We start from the raw sequence: 19590 nt of genomic DNA, 5'->3' as shown, positions 1-19590 counted from the left end.
CTTCAAGACCTCCCTCAACTTCTATCACTGACTGCTGAGGGCAACAAAGAAGACAGTCCTTGCTGCATGCATCGAAACCAGTGTCAACAACACCAAGGAACTTTTTAACATAAGTTCAGAATTTTACAACCCGGCTGTCAGCAAAAACAACATCACACCATCACAGGAGCTGTGAGACATTCTCACCCACTACTTCCACAACAAGATCGCAACCATATACAGAAACTTCAAACCCCAACCCACACCTACAGATTTCTCTGACAGATACGCCACCACCATAACCGACACAAACCACACCACACTGACCACCTGGGATATCCTGTCCACCAAGGGCACAACCTCCACCATGAAATCCATCCACTCGGGAGCTCCCACAGACCCATGCCCGCACCACATCTTCAACCTCAGAAACCAAAGGATCGTCTAGGAACACACCTCCCTACTCAACACCTCTATCACCACTGCAACATTTTCCGACACCTGGAAACATGCTGAAGTCAGACCACTACTCAAAAAACCCTCCGCTGACCCAAGAGAACTTAAAAACTACCAAGCAATCTCCTTGCTCCCATTTCCAGAGAAGCTACTGGAAAAGATCATCAACAATCAACTCATGACACACCTGGAGTAGAACCAGCTACTCAACACCTCCCTAACCGGCTTCTGCAGCAATCACAGCACCAAAATCATGCTGATCACAGCCACGGATTACATACAAACCTTCCTCGACCAAGGAGAAAGAGCAGCTTCAATCCTCCTCGACCTCTCGGCAGCTTTCGACACTGTATCCCACCACACACTGATCAAAAGACTGCACCTCATTTGCATTCAAGAGAACGTGCTCAGATGGATCACCTGCTTCTTAACAGGAAGAACCCAGAGGATCCACCTCCCACCTTTCACCTTTGAACCCAAGGAGATCACCTGTGGTGTCCCCAGGGCTCATCCCTCAGCCCTCCGCTCTTCAATGCATTTATGATCCTGCTGGCCAACTTCGCCAGAACCCAATGTCCCAATATAATTTCCTACACTAACGGCACCAAACTCATCCTGTCACTCACAGATGACCCCACCACCACCAGATCCAACTTCCACAGATGCATGACAAACATCACAGACTGGATAAAGAACAACTGCCTGCAGCTGAACACAGACAAGACAGAAGTACTGATTTTTGGCAACAGCAGCACATGACTCCTGGTGGCCATCAGACCTAAGACCCACACCCACTCCCTCCAACCACGCCAGAAACCTCTGAATCATCATTGACAACAAGCTCACCATGAAATCACAGATCAACGCCGTCTCCTCCGCCTGCTTCCTCACTCTGCACATGCTACATAAGATTTTCAAGTGCATACCGCTACAAACGAGACGCACCATGACACACGCCTTCATCACCAGCCGACTGGCCTATGGCAATGCCCTCTACGTAGGAATTGCCGTACACCTCCTACAGAGACTTTAGACCATACAGAAAGCCACAGCCAGATTCATCCTCGGCCTTCCCTGAGAACATCACACCTGATCTCGGGAAACGCTACTGGCTCCCCATACAGAAGAGATGCCAATTCAAACTGCTGACCCACGCACACAAGGTTCTACACCACCAAGAACCTGCCAACATTAACCACCGCCTTAACTTCCTCTAACTGCCTCCCTTTCACTTGCCCCTACTGCCCGCATCTACGGAAGCAGAAGTGGAGGACGCTCTTTGTCCCACATCACAGCACAGACCTAGAACATCCTCCCAACTCACCTCCAGACCATCACCTGCCTTTCAGAATTCTGAATGATGCTCAAGACCTGGCTGTTCCAATAAGCCTCTGGAACCTGATTGATTGATTTATCTAATCAAACTCTCCATGTAAAAAACAATACTGCATAAATTCAATTCAGCTAAACTTCTGTTACAGTTCCGAGATTGTACCAAAGCAAAAGATATTTGGCGATTCATACTTCACCCAAGTCATTCTTTCTTGTGTAATTAAACTATCCTGATTTTCATTGTCCACAGTTTAATAACCCCTTTTCTTTGGTAGGACGAGTGAACATAATTAAAATATCACTACCCGTGCAATGCTTCTTTAACTTTTAGCTGCATCGGGGTCATGTACCACAGCATTTGTTCAATAAATTGAATAAAACATGAATGTGTTGCATTTGGATTGAAAGCATGCAACAGAGCAGCTGTGGGGAGGTATTTAGTCCAATTGCTGAAATTGGCCACGCTTTACCATTTTGGGCAGCAGCAGGGACTAGTCAACATCATTTAATACAATGCCAGTGAAATATGTCTAGGGACATGACAGCACATTTTACATTATCCCATGTAAAATAAGTAAATAAATACATTTGGGTGAACAGCAAGGGGGCGTAGCCCGCCAAGCTGTCCTGCACGTACCAGCATCGCATTACAGGGGCTGGACTGACGTGCGGCATTCATCCACCCAAATTATTGCGGGCCCTCCTCCCCTCAGTGCAGCAGACAAGAAAATTTAGTAGTACTAGTAGTATACTTTTTAAATTCTAAACAGTTTGGACTGGGGGAATTAACACGAGGCCTTAACAGTTAGTTTAAACAATTTAGAAAAAACATGAATTCGAAAAAAGATTTTTTTTAAAGTAAAGAAAAGTTTGGATTCTTGAGTGGAATCACCTATTAACAGAGTGGTACAGCAAATGCCAAATGTTGTATCCCTTTGCTGTACCACCAATGTAGGATGGTGGCTCTTTACATAGTATACCAAAAAGAGGCATGCTGTGTAAAGAATCCAGGAATCTCTTATACGTGGGCAGGGGGTTCCTTTAACAATCCCTAGGTGCTTTATTTGTGGTAGAGTGGTCTACCAGCATTAGGCTTATCAGAGGGGAGTGTTAGGCATTTGTTGCATACACCAAGTCAATAAATGATACACACACCCAAGAAGGAGATCCACACCAATTTAGAAAAATAACACATATTTTTATAAATATTTTAACACCAAGAACTTTGTGATTGGGTAAGTACTTTTCCAATTATCACTTTTTTACATTTATTTGCAATGTTAGAAAACTGTACGTGTTCTACGTGGTAATGCTTTCCTATGGAGAGAACCTTTACTGCATACAGGTATTCGGAATAGGATTTTGAGGGTCCCCTATAGGTCGTGGGCTGCTCGTAGGCCAAGGTCCCAAGTTCCACCAGCAGTTCGGTTTTACCTGCCCTGGTGTGTCTGGGTGCAGAGGTGCTGGACGGGTTGGTAGCCTTGTGCGCTACGCCGTAGGCAAAGAGGGGAGCCATCTAGAAATAGGCTTCAAAGGGGGACTTGGGGACAAGTCTGGGACCTCGCAATTGGGGCTCAGTTCATCAGGGTCCTGGGAGTAAGGGGGAGCAGTAAGAGTTTGTGGAAATGGGCAGGGAAGCTCAAGTGCAGAGTGCTTTGGTCGACTGTCCCTTGTGCATTGAAGGCGGTCACGGTTCTTGGCATGGACCTGCAAAGGGGGACAAAACAGGACAGCTGAGCCTCTCTCGGTGCTGGCATCTCTAGAGCTGATGTCCCTTATTGGCTGGTCGGTCTTCGGATTGTTAGAGTCTGGATTGGACTCTAAACAAGTGTTGGTCACAGCAAGGGGTACGGAACCCCAGGTATTGGTGTAGGGAAGCTCATAGGGATCCTGGTGTCACCAAACTTGGTAAGGAGACGCATCTGACCACTTTGAGTATGCTGAACTCCTACTGTGCAGCTACTACATCGGGGGACATGGTAGTCAGCAGCGTCTTGGAACTGGATGTCGTGATCGGCACTTGCAGGATGTAGGGGAGTGGCTTCTCCACTCCAAGGGGGTGCTGGCTAGTTTTCAAGGTACTGGCAACCCTCCAAAGATCTTAGAGGATGCACAGCTGCAGGAGGAGTCGGGTCTTTGCAATTGTCTAGTCTCGACTGGGCAGGCAGGGTTTGGCGCAAAAAGTCCACAGGAGTCCTCAGTTCCACGTTGATCAGCTCTTCAGTGTCCTCTTCTTCTTTAGTCACTTGACTCTGAAGTTCTGGTGACAAGGAGGCCACCTAAAAACTCAATTTAGGGGCGTTAGGAGAGTGGAGAGTAGTAGCCAATGGGCTACTTACCCTTGGGTTCACTGCGCTTCCTATATGACCACTTCCTGTGGGAAGGGAGCATAACACAGTCCCAGTGTTCCTAATTCTGCAATCACCAAGATTTTTCCTAGAGTGGGGCACATCCGGCAGCTCACCTTAGGAGTGTGTTTGATCTAGGTGTGCTTCACGCCTCCTTCGCATAACAAACTCCCCGTCTATCCTGGTGCCAATTGGGCCTCAGGGCAGGAGATGGCATCTCCTAGGTCTGGGTGGATGCCGGGGTCGCATAGCAAAGGCAGCAGAGACTTTGAAGACTCTGGCCTTATTATGCTCATTTACTAGCCATCCTGCTGTAGGAGGCGTGAACACTAATCCCGGGCAGGTAACTCCGCTCCGCCAGCGGAGTTTATGGAGTTTTGCCTACTCCGTGCTCCGTTGCGAACGTGGTGTTTAGACAAAACTCCGACACCGTGGCGGAGCGGTGCGGAGTTAGCCGGCCCCTCCACCCTCCCTAATTAATCATAATTTGTTTTAGAAGGCACTTACCTGTTGTGCCTGCCTCTTCCTCGCCATGGCCGCTCTCCTTCCTCGTCTCTTCACCGCCATTCTCCATTGGAAACCCCTATGTTGGACATCATGCACGTGTGCATGCGCGCACGCAAGACGTACAATGTAGGGGTTTCCAATGGAAAACGACGGCGAGGACGAGGATGGAGAGCAGCCATGGTGAGGAGGAGGCAGCCACAGCAAGTGCCTTTAAAAAAATATATATAATTAATTAGGGAGGGAGCGGAGTTCCACAGCGTTTTTTCCCAACTCTGTGGAACTCTGTGTAGAGACACTACGCCAGCTCCGCCCGGGCTTAGTAAACACCTCCTGCCAAAGCATTGTTCCTGACCTCTGAGAGAGGGGCTCCCACCTCCTAGGGGGTCAGAAGCACATCTGTGGTTGTAGGACGGACTGTTCCAGTCAGTTAGCACACTGGAGGACTAGCAGGGTTTGGGGGTACCTCTAAGGTACCCTCTGGGTGCATGTATTAATAATGATTATTAATATGACGTGTTTGATACCAAACATCTTTTTGGTTGCAGTGAAGCCATCATGTAGCTGGGGAACTTGTAATCACCAGTGCCCAGTACATGTACGTAAGATGGCTTACCTGTTCACTTGCAATGTCTAAGAATCGATTTAGATATCACAGGGGCATATCTGCTCATGTAAATATGTCCACTCATGTAATATAATGCATCCTGCCTTAGGGCTGTAAGGCCTGCTGTAAGGGTGACTTATGTATATTGCATCCAGTGTCTGCAGGCATGGCACACAGGATGTGTGCTTGTGTGCCATGTCATGTTTTTTCTTTTGTCTGCACCATTTCACGCAGTCTGCAATGGCAGTCTGCATGAGTGTGGTGAGAGGTTCCTTAGAGTGGCACAAAACATGCTGCAGCCCTTAGGGACCCTCTTTAGTACCCATGCTCTAGGTACCAGGAGTGTCATTTTCTAGGGGCGTGCAGAGGTGCTAAATGTCATGCCAAATGGGGAACTATTGTACAATTTTAGGGATAGAAATCTGGCACTGAGGACTTGGATAGCAGGAACCCAGTGCACTTCTGTCAAAATTGCATCAGATACCAGGCAAAAAGTGGGGGTGACCATGTCAAAAAGGGTCACTTTCCTACAGACATACAGTAAGAATTGGAGATTTATGGGGTCGTCAAAGCACAAACTGAGTTTTCACTTGCTCAAAGCAGAATTCTGGAATGGGGTTTCATAATAATGAGCAAGACTGTGAAGACCTCAAACCAAATGCTGCTAACCCACCGATGGGCCAGTCTTCGTGATCAAAAGACTGAACCAGGCAACTCTATACAACATAAGTTAAGGTTTGGCTCGCTGAAAGGTCTTCCTTAGGCCGCTTTTTGGAACTGAGAGGAGGTGCCATCTGCCGTACAATGTAGAAATAAAATGCTGTATATGAAGCAGTAGGGGAGAATTATTTTCAGAGAAGGCAAATGCAATTTGACCACTTTGCAAAAATGTTGGTCCCATTATATAGTTTCTTGGGATTCAATTTAGATTTTTGCAATGTGAACGACAATGATTTCTTTCTTATGCATCCTTCTGTCTTTATGTTTGAACTAGCAATGTAAATGTAACATTTATGAGATCTCTTCATTAATATACCATATAGACATTGCAATAAAAGTATATAATTAAGGAATATAAATGAACTTTGCATGTAAATATATTTTTTCATCCTGCAAGACTGAAATCACCTACCCCCCCAAAAAGACACAGACTGAGCAAATCCCTAACCAGGGTAGAATTTGGCAGTATTCGATCTCTGGATGGCCCGCAAGCATTTAAAACACAATGCGGGCTGAATGAAATGAAATAATCCTCTTTGGCAACTGCTTCACAATCACGTATACTTTCATGCGAGCCTACTAAGACAAATGTAGGCCTGCACAGTAGGACATATTAACTAAGTAGCAATAACCTGCCTTTACCACCCGGGAAGACTCTTCCAATCTCTCTCCAGAACTTCCTAGAGATCATTGCCTTGTTTTATGTCACCAATTCTACTTTAATAGCCACTATCCCAGTGTGGTATCTCTCCTCAAGAAATGCCCACTTTTCTACTCACTTAGAACTCTGTTGAACCACCCCCTCTTAGCACACAACTCAAAAAGGTTAGAATGTAGGCTCAGACTCCAGTTCAGATCCCTAAAACCTACACTGTCCAAATCTATGGACCATCACTGGCCACCTCATTTTTAGAAAATATGGAAAACTGGATTGTCTCTAAGACCCCCACAAACACACACCAGAGGGTGAAGAAGGCAATCACTGTTTTTACCCTATGGCCAAGAACTCCGCACCTCAACGATCCCAAACCATTGCCCAACTGGCTCGTACCCTGACTCTGCGACCACAACCACCATGCCATCCCCTTCCAAATATCCTGAGAGATCCCACTCATGGCTCAGAAATTACAGAAGGCATGACCATTCACAGCCCTCAGTGCCAAGCAAATGTGAAACTGGCATCTGTTCCACCGTATACAAAATACTAGTGAATTGTATTCAGTTGGGGCTCTCAGCCTCATTGCTTAGCAAACAGGCGGATGTTGCCATCCAGCACCTCATACATTACAGTTCACTTTCAATAGGTGTGATTCAGACTAACAATATTTCACACACCACCATCCATTGACGGATTATTAGCACCTCACACCCCACCGGTGCCTCGTAGATCGCCAGCCTCTCACATATTGTCAAAAGTTCACACATCTGCAGTACTGCACACATCACTGTACCTCAGACAGACCCAGCAGCACATATATCTCAGGAGACTCACAAACCACCAGTGCTTAACACACCGCAAGTGTATTATGCCTCAAACTTCCTCACACACTACCAGGGCCTCTTACACCAAAGGACACCCCATACATCGCAATCCATCATACTGCTCCAGCACCTCTCACAGCAACTGTGCCTACCACATTCACTTCCTCTAACACATGCTTAATACCTCACACAACACTAGAGCCCCACGTAGAGCTGACAACGTACAGACTACCGCAGCCTCACATAGCATCAGCACATTCCACCAGCTCCACACCCAGCAACTGCTACCAATGCCTCATAGAGAGTCAGGGCCTTGCACACGGACAGGGCCTCTTGCGGCACCCATGCCACCAGCTCCACACACAGCAACTACTACCAATGCCTCATAAAGAGTCAGTGCCTTGCACAAAGGCAGCACTTCTCACGGCACCTATACCACCAGCTCCACACCCAACTACTACCAATGCCTCATACAGAGTCAGTGCCTTGCACACGGGCAGCGCCTCTCACGGTACCCATGCCACCAGCTCCACACCCAGCAACTACTACCAACTCTTCATACAGAGTCAGTGCCTTGCACACCGGCAGCGCCTCTCACGGCACCCATGCCACCAGCTCCACACCCAGCAACTACTACCAACACCTCATACAGAGTCAGTGTCTTGCACACCGGCAGTGCCTCTCACGGCACCCATGCCACCAGCTCCACACTCAGCAACTACTACCAACGCCTCATACAGAGTGAGAGCCTTGCACACCGGCAGTGCCTCTCACGGCACCCATGCCACCAGCTCCACACCCAGCAACTACTACCAATGCCTAATACAGAATCAGTGCCTTGCACACCGGCAGTGCCTCTCACGGCACCCATGCCACCAGCTCCACGCCCAGAAACTACTACCAATGCCTCATACAGAGTCAGTGCCTTGCACACGGGCAGCGCCTCTCACGGCACCCATGCCACCAGCTCCACACCCAGCAACTACTACCAACGCCTCATACAGAGTCAGTGCCTTGCACACCGGCAGTGCCTCTCACGGCACCCATGCCACCAGCTCCACGCCCAGCAACTGCTACCAACGCATCATACAGAGTCAGTGCCTTGCACACCGGCAGTGCCTTTCACGGCACCCATGCCACCAGCTCCACACTCAGGAACTACTACCAATGCCTCACACAGAGTCAGTGCCTTGCACACCGGCAGCGCCTCTCACGGCTCCCATGCCACCAGCTCCACACCCAGCAACTACTACCAACACCTCATACAGAGTCAGTGCCTTGCACACCGGCAGTGCCTCTCACGGCACCCATGCCATCAGCTCCACACCCATCAGCTACTACCAATGCCTCATACAGAGTCAGTGCCTTGCACACAGGCAGCGCCTCTCGCGGCACCCATGCCACCAGCTCCTCACCCAATAACTACTACCAACGCCTCATACAGAGTTAGTGCCTTGCACATGGGCAGGGCCTCTCGCGGCACCCATGCCACCAGCTCCACACCCAGCAACTACTATCAATGCCTCATAAAGAGTCAGTGCCTTGCACATGGGCAGCACCTCTCACGGTACCCATGCCACCAGCTCCGCACCCAGCAACTACTACCAATGCCTCATACAGAGTCAGTGCCTTGCACACGGGCAGCACCTCTCAAGGCACCCATGCCACCTGCTCCACACCCAGCAACTACTACCAATGCCTCATAGAGAGTCAGTGCCTTGCACACCGGCAGTGCCTCTCACGGCACCCATGCCACCAGCTCCACACCCAGCAACTACTACCAACTCCTCATACAGAGTCAGTGCCTTGCACACCGGCAGTGCCTCTCACGGCACCCATGCTTCTTTGCAGAGACAACTCTCACCTATTGTTGAGCAGCATCAGGAGCTCGCCCGCGTGGTACAGGTCATTCTTGGTCAGCTGGCTGAAGCGGAACTCATTAAGGTTGCAGAAGGTAACTGCGGGGAAAGTCATGCGCGGTGCCATAACCTCATCCAGCTTGGTTACGTGCGGATACTGGAAGTAGTACTGGATCCGCTCAGTACAGACAAAGAGCAGCAGCGCCAGGGAGCCCAGGAAGCAGAGCACCCAGATGAACCTCTTGAAAGAGAGTCGCTCATAGGAAAAAATGTGTGCCAGGCCGTGGAGCGTGGAGCCACTGGCAAAGGCCTGGAGGCTCATGGGCCCCTCGGTGTCCACCTCTGGCTCATCCGCTTTCAGGTCCATCATGTCCACCTTCGGACCCAAGACCGAGTAATCTGTGGAGAGGAAGAAGAGGGTGGGTAGGTAAAGAAAACAAATAGGGCTTTCAAAAAACATCTGGAGCTATTGTGGCACCAAAGCCTAGTCTGGTTGCCAACTGACACAGACTATAAACCATATCACACTGCTTATATCTCACATAGTGGCTCAGGAGTTGTTCTTCACAGTTTCTGATCATAAAAGCTTGAAATAATTAAGCAAAATATAGTGCCCTATTGTAACCTCAACTACATTTGGAGCAAATGCAAGGGCGCCGCCTCTGAAGCATAGAGCAAATACCCACCAAAGGGGGCATACCCACCAAAATCCATTACAGGTCCTGAGAGATCAATAGCTGCATAAAATAGATTGTCTAAAAAAAAAAATGACCTGTGCAATTGTAACTAGTATCGATTTAATAACACAGGTCTTTTCAACAGCAACCACATACACTATATTAGTTCAGTTTAAAGTGACATATGCAATTATAGCTTCACACACACACCTCTTGGTCAGACTATATATAAGGACCGAACTAGACATTAACCACATACAATAAATTTGAGTCAAGATAAAATAGCCCATATAATTTCAGCTTAATTAACTAAGTGCACTGGGTAGGAAAACAGTAGGACTAATAAAAACGGAAAAAAAGAATAAAAACAAGCATTAAAATTATCTCGCGGCGGAATGATCATACAGTTGCATCATTAGCGCTGGGCAGAGTATTGCATCCATCCTACTCATTGGATAAAAAAAGGCACATACCTGACAGTATTACTTCAAAACTAAAAAGGGCAATATCAGCCTACATTAGGTTTTCTCTATTTAAGGTGGCCCAAGCTAGTGCAGCGTAGAACAGTTAATAAGCTAAGAAGGTGGACTAATACATTCACAGTACCCACATCAATTATTCACTTTCTTAGAATACACTTAGGAGCCTAATCTATACAGCCATCAGATATTTAGCCAAACCAAAAACCACTACTCTACTTGTATAAGCCCTAAGTAATCTGTAGTCTTCTAAGTGTCGCCTAGTGTCAATGTTCCTGCAAAGGGGGTAATCCACTTTGCCTGAAGGTTGTGATAACAAGGTAAAACAAGCATCAATGCAATAGGACTTGCATTTACGGGAGACCTATTGCATTGCATCACGGACAACGGGAGGGGGGAAGCACGGACAACGGGAGTGCAGAAGTAGAGCTCACAGTCTAAATAACACGTACCATACTGTGTAACACTTGAAGTAAAGGGACCAGTAGCCATGGGAGGGCACATATGACGACATGGCCATAATAAAGAAGGACTAACAAGCCTCATAATCAATCAGACGGCAGCATTTACCAAAGACAATGACACAAAACAATTAAACATGGGCGGAGAGTGGGCAGAGCTTCCATTCCATACTCCATTACTACATTACTCGCAAAGCGAGCAGCGCATGCGCGCTGCGGCTATAGGCTCGACCTAAAAAATAGGATATGGATTAGTGTTTTAGGCCCTACTAGACATGCTGGACACAGGTCATCTGGTGAATCCTTCACTTGCCATTTGCTACAGACCTTTTTAGTGGGTAAGCTTCTATATCTAAATTGAAAATACAATTTCTGTGCCAGGGCAGGAGCAATTTTATCAATGGTTGGTTCATACTGTACGCAAGGTTTAATATCTATAAATTCTAATGAAAGCAATCTCTTGCACCCTGCCACAGTTTCCACTGCTACCAACTCCCAGTAGGTTTCTTTTACCCTAGCTCTAGGGATCAATCACATCATCTGGGATGAGGTCCAATAGTTTGCCAATGCCAGTTTCCATAAAGGTGCCTTAAGGATCTCAACAAAGATATTCTTCTCACCCATAAGATCTCTTAGGCCCACCCGGTAAGGTTCAAGAGACTGGGTAGACCACAACCGATGCCAAAACGTTAAGAGTCTACATTCAAATTTTGGGGGAATCCACATTTGGATCAAGTCCAAATAAACAGGGGTCAGAGGAGTACCCAAGGGGAGATTCAATAGAGATCTAATAAACTTATGCTCGACTGTTAACAAGCTGTTAGTGTTTGTACATTCCCATAGTTGTGCTCTACCAAGGCCTTGGTGTTATAAATCTCTGAAGCTGGGGCCACCCGTCTAGACGATGTTCATCAATGGATCTTGGCTATACCTGCAGTCTGCTGGATTAATGACAGGTGTCTTTTCACGTTGTGGGGCGCCCATTTCCGGTTGGGGGTACATCTTACCCCTAAGTAGACCAAGGTTGACACCAAATCAGTGGGGGTTTAGCCACTAGCATAGAGGGTTAATATGTCTCCTGCAAAGCACATTATGTAACACGCAGATGACAGATTAAATTTTATGTAAATGGGTAAGTGGGTTACTGCTTTTAACACAGAGATCCTTTTGTTACTTGCAGTTCATACAATTGTAATCCTTCTAATATAGAACAGTGAGCTATGAAGGTATGTGGCTCCTACACCTTGTAACCCTCACTGTCTTATATAATACATCCTGCACTTTGATTCACACGCATACGATTCATTGTGAATGTATAGTGTGCGTGTGATGTAAATCACTCTGACACCCTGCATTGGGATGAGTAGTGCTAAAGCGCTATAAAAGAAATAAAACAAAACAGTGGTATTTACATTGTAATTTGGGTAGATACTGGGACAGACCAACACATCTGACATTCTTACTGCACATGCATGTCTCTCATATGCAGGGACTGAAGAAAGTCTCAAGCATGCCTCTCTGGAGTACCTGTGAAGAGATTACAAGCTGTGAGCCCTTGTTTACCATCCATTGCATCTAGGTGGGAGGCTACTGATAGCTCACAGACTGGATACTCCAACAAAAGGAAGCCTGATGGCCCCTTAACTTTGGCTTTTGTTATGGACGAGCTGGAATCTGATAAGCCGCTCCCCTCCCAGCACATTGCTGCTGGGAAGAAACACAGACAACCTAAAAGCACTGCTGAAATTGCCCCGGTGTCTGAAAATTACACCAGGACAAGTTCCGCATATTCCTGTAGGACCCAACCACCCAAAATAGTGATCGACGTCTGCCCTGCAAACACCCACTAAGCATGGTAGATGCACTCCCATCCTGAAACAGATCAGGGAATTAGACAAAAGAATTCCATGACTGGATCAGTTATAGGGGCATATTATCAAGCGAGTTAGTTTAGCGGCACTTCCCGGTGATAAAGCGGCGATTTTTATATCGCCCCATTAACAAGGACGCGCTAACAAGCTTTAGCACTTGTTTTCCGAGGGGCATATTATCAACGATTTGCGATAATTATCGCAAAGCGCGCTTAGTGCTGTTTTTTGTATCGCCGTATTTCCTCGCCGTGATAGCGTGAGAATTCCAGCGATAAATCAACTGCGCTAATGAAAAGCTTGCTAATAGGCAAGTGTGTACTTAACCTAACAATCCACCTCCCATTGACAAGATGGTGAAGTCAAGTTTTTTTCAGGTGTTAAATTTCAGCGATAAGCTCGAGTTTTCTTATCGCTTCGCGGGCATTGATAATAGAGGGAAGTTGTGTTTGCGACTGTTTCAATGGAGTTTAAGTAAGGAACGCCTACTTTGCATGTCATTAGCGATATATATCGCTGACATGCAAAGCGAAAAGGAAAACGGCTAATATCGTCGGAAAACAAGCGCTAAAGCTTGTTACCGCGTCCTTGTTAATGGTGCGATATAAAAATCGCTGCTTTATCACCAGGAAGTGCCGCTAAACATGTGAAACCTCGCTTGATAATATGCCCCATAGTCTTTCCAGCCAGCACAAATTTGCTACGTTCAACCCATACTCAGGTGACTAAAATGCATTTTAGTGGTGCGTGGGTTGTTTTTACTGTGACACTTTCAACCAAGGAGTAACCACTCGCGTATGATTAATTTGATTGTTTATTTGTAAATATTTTCAAACGCTGTCCTACATTGTCTATCATACGATAGTAAAGTCATTTGACAAAAGTGGATTCTATAGTTTCAAGCAGTAAACAACATTTTACCGCATGTAACGCGCATCTTTTAGTCCACTTGTAAATCATCTTGGGGCATATCAACAAGGGGTGGCATAATATTATCGCCGCTTTAGAGACCGTTTTCGGTTGAAAAGCGGCGATAATATTATCGCATTATCAACAAGAACACGCTATCATGTGTTTCCTTGCAATAGCGCCCCTTGTCAGCACGCCTCCCATCGCATCGCTAATGAGATGCAAAGGAGGCGTGCCTGACAAGACTCCCTTGGGAAAATATCGCTAACCCAGCTTCGTCTTATTGACAACGAGGGTTAGTGATATTTAAAATCACGTTTAGTATGCCTTAACGCAGGAATTTAATGTCTGTTAAATTCCTGACTAAGCCATACCTAACATGGGGGGTGGATTGTGTGGCTAAGACCACAGGCCCTATCATCTAGGATATCGCCGTTTTCCACCATGGAAACGGCGATATCCACACTATCTCTGGAATTTTTATCGCCTCAGCAATGCGCTTTCTTGATAACGCGCTAACCGGGCGATAAATTCCAGAGATAGCTGGCGATAAATATGCAAGCGCTAAGCGCGCTTTGTGATATTTATTGCCGGCCCTTGATAATATGCCCCCTTGACGTTTACTGGCATTCCATACCTTCATTTCTTCACCTATGTTTACCCTACTGTGGAAAATCTCTACCCGCCTTTCACTCCTAACATATTCAGTTACTCCTACCCTACTCTCACAAGAACACAGGCCATACTCACTCTCCCAATGAGGGCCACTAGCATAGAAACTACTCAAGATTTTATGCTGAAAAATAAACTTGCAATTAAAGAAGCAGTGGCAAAGACAATGGCCTTGGCACAATGGTTAAGGTTTTTCTTTCTGTTTTTTACATTTTGTTTTGGGAGCGTATGCCCACAAAAAGAAAAGACAATCCCCACATAAATGTGGCCACCATACGCTTGGGATCAAATGTTAAGTTTAGAGAACATTCACTGATGTTGCTATTTATCCAGTGATTAAAAAACAAGTCTTTAAGTTGTACCATGCATTGTAACATTACTTTTTATGAAGACAGCAAGAAGCCATCACCCACGCAAGCACTCAAATTGCAGATAGCTACAATGTCCCATGATTTATTATTTATTTATGATAGCATGTTTAAAAGCAGTAATGAATTAATCATCCTCTAAGTAGGCACCTGAATAACAAGCAACAGATGTGTCTGTTTTTAAAGATAATGTACACACATAAAAGACACACTTTGTAAGAGCTCTGTCACTGAAGAGAAAGGGGCTATTTTTAAGTGGATGTTGCACACGCTTGTCTAGACACTCAGAGGGAAATAAGCCAATGACTAAAGTGGGCTGACCCATTGCCCCATGTTGTATGCTGTGGTGCTCAGAATCAAAAGGTGAATGACATTCACCAGACTAACAGGGTGTGTGTGTGTGTGTGTGTGCACGTGTGTGGGTGTGTGTATGCGCGCATGTGTGTGTGTGGGTGTGTGTGAGTGTGTATGTGTCTGTGCATTATGTATGAGCTTTTTAGGAAACTATAATGTGGTTAACAGAAAATGGCTTGGTGGATAGATTTTGTATTTTTACAAAAAGTATGTGGGTGGACGTGGAACAGTAAACTGCCAACTCTCCACAAAACACCTGCCCCTAAAACACATAGATTTGAAGTTATTATACAGGACAATATTAGGCTTGACTAGCCGCTGTGTGGGATTATATTTCAAGAAATTGCTGGATTACATTTTGTTATATCAAATGACATGCTGTGCAGAGCAACGATTTGGAGGCAACGCCTTGTAACTGCTTGGCGTTTGCAGGGGCCAAAGTGACCACAAGTTAATGTTCCAGTATCTGAGAAGCATGCTCTGGACCATGGAAAGTGCTAGGAGCACCTACACTGGGTGTGGGTAAAGGGGTAGACCAGGTAGAGGGGTAATCAGAGGTGAGTGGATGTCCTGGTTCCTTCTCTTCTCTGGCCAGAGGAACACGCTGGAAGCGTTGTCATTGCTGCTAACCCAGAGCAGGTATAACGCTGAGGGCACTGGAATGGGAGTTTCCTGGTTCATTGATGGGAAGAGGGTGGGGGAGCCTTTCCCAGGTGGGTATCATGGCACCGAGGCCTAGAGTGCACTGGGGCCATCCTGAGAGGAAGCGGTGAGTGCTGAGGGACGTGCAAGTGCATTCCATGCCCGGGTGCATAGTGGTCACCCCTGACCTGCCCTGAGCTGAGGAGGTGGAGGGTGGTAAATGCAAGGAAAAAATACTCCTGCTGAGTCCCCAGACATTTCCACGTTTTCTTTCTTGGTGTTCATCCATACGTCAGTTCCTGAAGAAAGACACCCATAACCACACTCCTACCCCAGGGGACCTATCGCAAACAGCCGCCTAGTATGCAGAGTCCTCATAAATGACTCACAAAGACCTTGTACTGAAGGAGACGTCGCTCAAGGGTTCAAGCCTACATCAGGGGGCACCGACTAGCTGAGCTCCCTCTTAATTCAGATTCAGTCCAATATTTGGAACAGAAGAAATCCTAGTTCACACTTAGAGGATTTCAATCCTTCCGGATCATTCCCAAATGCTTACACAGCTGCGTGTAGTCTGTGGTCACACCCTTGAGTCTGTGATTGGCATAGAAGGGTGTTTGCATCCACCCAAGGATGCTCTTCAGTCAATGACTGTGTAAACCTTTTTAACTATCATTATATGGAAGCTTAATTATATATTTAGTCTACTTCGGACCCAGTGTCCCCAGTAGCCTAAAACTGTTGAATATTACCAAAAAACTCAACAGTATCTTTTTACGTTATGTTATCTGCACTTATAGCGCATGGCTGCCCTAGAAACGGGGCGTCCCAGCGCTAAATCTGATAGAAGGCAGTTAGGGTAAAGGTTGGAGAAGAGCCACGTCTTAATCATTTTTCTGAACCCCCAGTGGTCTTGCATGCCACGGGCAGCAAGTGGAATGGAATTCCAAAGGGTAGGTGCTAGTGCCGTGAATGAGGGCCCTCCTGCTCTTGTCCTACGCACCCACGGGACACAGGCCAGGTGAAGGTCCATGGAGCACAAGGCTCGGGCCGGAGCATACATCGAGCACAGCTCGCTCAGAATTTGCAGACCTAGGCCATGCAAGATCTTGTGTGTAGTGCATAGTGTCTTAAAGTGGACACTCTGCACTATAGGCAGCCAGTGAAGCTGTCGAAGAAGGTCAGGGGCATGGTAATACTTAGGTAGTGCAAAGAGCGTGTGGGCAGCCGCGTTCTGTTCCCGTTGAAGTCTTTTGGTCGCAGCTTTGTTGGCGCCAAGTAGTACCCCATTACAGTAGTCTAGTCATGACAGCACGGTGGATTGGACGATCATCTGTCGGGTGGGTGCATCAAAGAATCCCAAAATGAGTTTCAGGCCACGTAAAAGACCAAAGCAAGTGCCCGCCACATTCTTAGCATGCCCCTCAAATGAAAGGGTGCTGTCCACCAGAAACCCCAAATTCTTAACCACACTTTTCGGCTGGGGAGGGGTTCCAAGGGCCATAGGCCACCATTAATTTCCCCATAGATGGGTATCTCGACCCACCAAAAGCACTTCTGACTTGGTAGAATTCAATTGCAAGTAGTTGTCGGCCATTCATTCAGAGATGACTGTAAGGTGGCCTTGGAATTTCGCCTGATCTTGCTTAGAGAGTTTATATCTGCCTGAGGTTGGACCTGTTGCTTAGTTTCAAGGTGTTATTTGGCATCTCCTACTAATGTAATCACCTTGTTAGTGCGCTACCTTTAGGCTCAACAACTCAAAACACTATACTAAGGAAGTTACAAATATGTGTTTCTCATTGTGGGGAGCAGTACTTTTAATTGAAGCCCAGGTGGCAGAAACACAGAGCTATGAGCCATCACAGGACCACCACAGTTTAGTTGGGTTCATGAACTTCTAGTGGGTGGAAGCAAGAACATCACCTGTGGCTTTTCATGGTGGGGTGGAAGGGTTTTAAAGCCAGCATCTGGCATTGCCAAACCCCTCCTCTTTCCACTGCAGCTCTGGATCGCACTCTCCCCTCTGTCGCTGTCACTCGTTGTTGGTTTCCTGGGTGTCAACAGTGCCACCTCCCTCCCTTGCTGCAGATCAGCATGGAAGCGGATCTTAAGGAAGTGCTCCTCTCTGTCCAGCGTACATGCTTGTTTTCTTAAAATTAGCTTTTTATGTGATGTCTTGCTTGGTACCTGGAATATACATCCTGGTCTTGCTCAAGCTAGTTCCCTCACTATTCCAAAGATTAAATTTGCAGTCTCTCGTGGTTGGCTGACTGGCAGAGAACATTTTAAACTAAGCTCCTGTGCTAACTGAAGTGTGACTACCAGCAGCGGCTGCTGCCAATCCGGCTTTGGGGGGCAGCGCAGGGAATATTTTATTTTATTTATTAGTTTACACCCTTACCTTTTGCTGCTGGCCGGCGTGATCATCTGCTTCCTCGCCGTGACGCGCATCGCTGCTCTTGGCACTAACATCCCCAGGAGTACAGGCTCCCAGACACTATCCCACTGCTTTTCTCATGCAATTACTCCCAGTATGAGAGACGCGCTGGGATTGGGCGTAGAAGGCCAGTTTCACACTCCAGCAGTGACTGGGAGCCTTTGCCCCTGAGCACTGCTGATGCATCCGAGGAACAGCCTGGAGAAATCAAAGTGTGCATGTCGGTTTGGCCGGCTGCGGACCAAGGTGCCATGTGCACTTTCTGTGCCATTCACCACTCCCCCCTGCTTGACTATAAGACATGGCTCGCCCCGCCCCAGACTCACAGACTGTAAGTGAAAAATAAAATGTCAGTAAAATAGTTTTGTCATTTTATTATTCTTCTGTCTGCTGTCAAAAACACTAGTGGGGTGACGCTCCTCCGCCATAGCGGAGGAGCCGCCCCTGGTGGCTGCTGCCCAGTTGAACCATTCTCCGTCTGAGAGTAGACTCAATACTGTACGGAGAGGAGTTGGCCTAACGGCTAGGATGGTCGACCTTGAATCTGGGGAACTGGATTCGAGTCTCAGCAATGACGCCTGTGATTCGGGGCAAATTATTTAATCTCTCCGTGCCTAAAAAAAAAAAAAAAGAATTTGTCCTCATGTAACACAACTGGTGCTATGTAAAGCGCTCTGATACCCGATACCTTCGGATCAAGTTCGCGCTATATATATAACTCCGTAAAATAAATAAATCTAGGGCTAGTCAAGTTTCATAGCCTGCATCCTGAAGACCTGTGTGAACATGCAGAGTCAGTGTGCATCCAAGATAGTGGAGGTAGGAGCTGCCCATTCCCTCAACAGCAGGAACCAAGCTTTGTCTGGACACTTGCCTGACATTGTTGCCTCCCTGCTGCAGAGCTTGTGTGTGGCCCAGACATGTTGCTTGCATGAGAAAGATGAGAGTGCCAAGCCCCAGGACCACCTGCCTTGCATGCCCGAAAGACTGTGTGTGAGGACCAGCGCAGGATCCCGTGTACAAGCGTATCCAGCAGACCGGGATGATGATGAAGTGGGTCTAGTAGTGATGGTCTGCTTGCTCGTCTGCACCAGACATTTTTGGCCTTTTTGTTTCCCCCATGCACTGTACACTTCCTCTGTGCTATGTGTCCCCCCTCGGATGAACCCACCCGTTTCCTACCTAGCAAGCACCATCTCGACTTCAAAGCGGCCAATTGGAAACCCTCCATTTACCTCCAGAAGGTACACGGTATACAGTTACCCTAGAGGGAGTTACCCTCTTAGAAGATGGCGCACACCAGGACTGCCAAAGCCTTCTAAATAAAGCAGCATAGTGGTGCAGGAAGAATGCAGGGCGTCCCTTTTCCCTGGTAGACAAAATCATCAGAGCCCACAGGGTTCACTGGAAAGGTCCGGCAACAAAAAATTCAA

General features: G+C 47.0%; 1 protein-coding gene across 2 annotated transcripts in view; it reads right to left on the bottom strand.

Moving 5' to 3' along the window:
* The window catches only part of ASIC1 (acid sensing ion channel subunit 1), a 590058-nt gene that overhangs the window by 408135 nt on the left and 162333 nt on the right, over positions 1-19590 (bottom strand). For both annotated transcript variants that reach the window (XM_085600875.1, XM_085600877.1), the window contains exon 2: positions 9293-9686. In XM_085600875.1, coding sequence (XP_085457001.1) covers positions 9293-9686 — 394 coding nt within the window. The remainder of the gene's footprint in view (positions 1-9292; positions 9687-19590) is intronic.

The sequence above is a fragment of the Triturus cristatus genome, chromosome 4_2 (genome assembly GCF_964204655.1).
Source record: "Triturus cristatus chromosome 4_2, aTriCri1.1, whole genome shotgun sequence".
Taxonomy (NCBI): Eukaryota; Metazoa; Chordata; class Amphibia; order Caudata; family Salamandridae; genus Triturus; species Triturus cristatus.
This window is presented reverse-complemented; position numbering and strand designations above follow the sequence as displayed.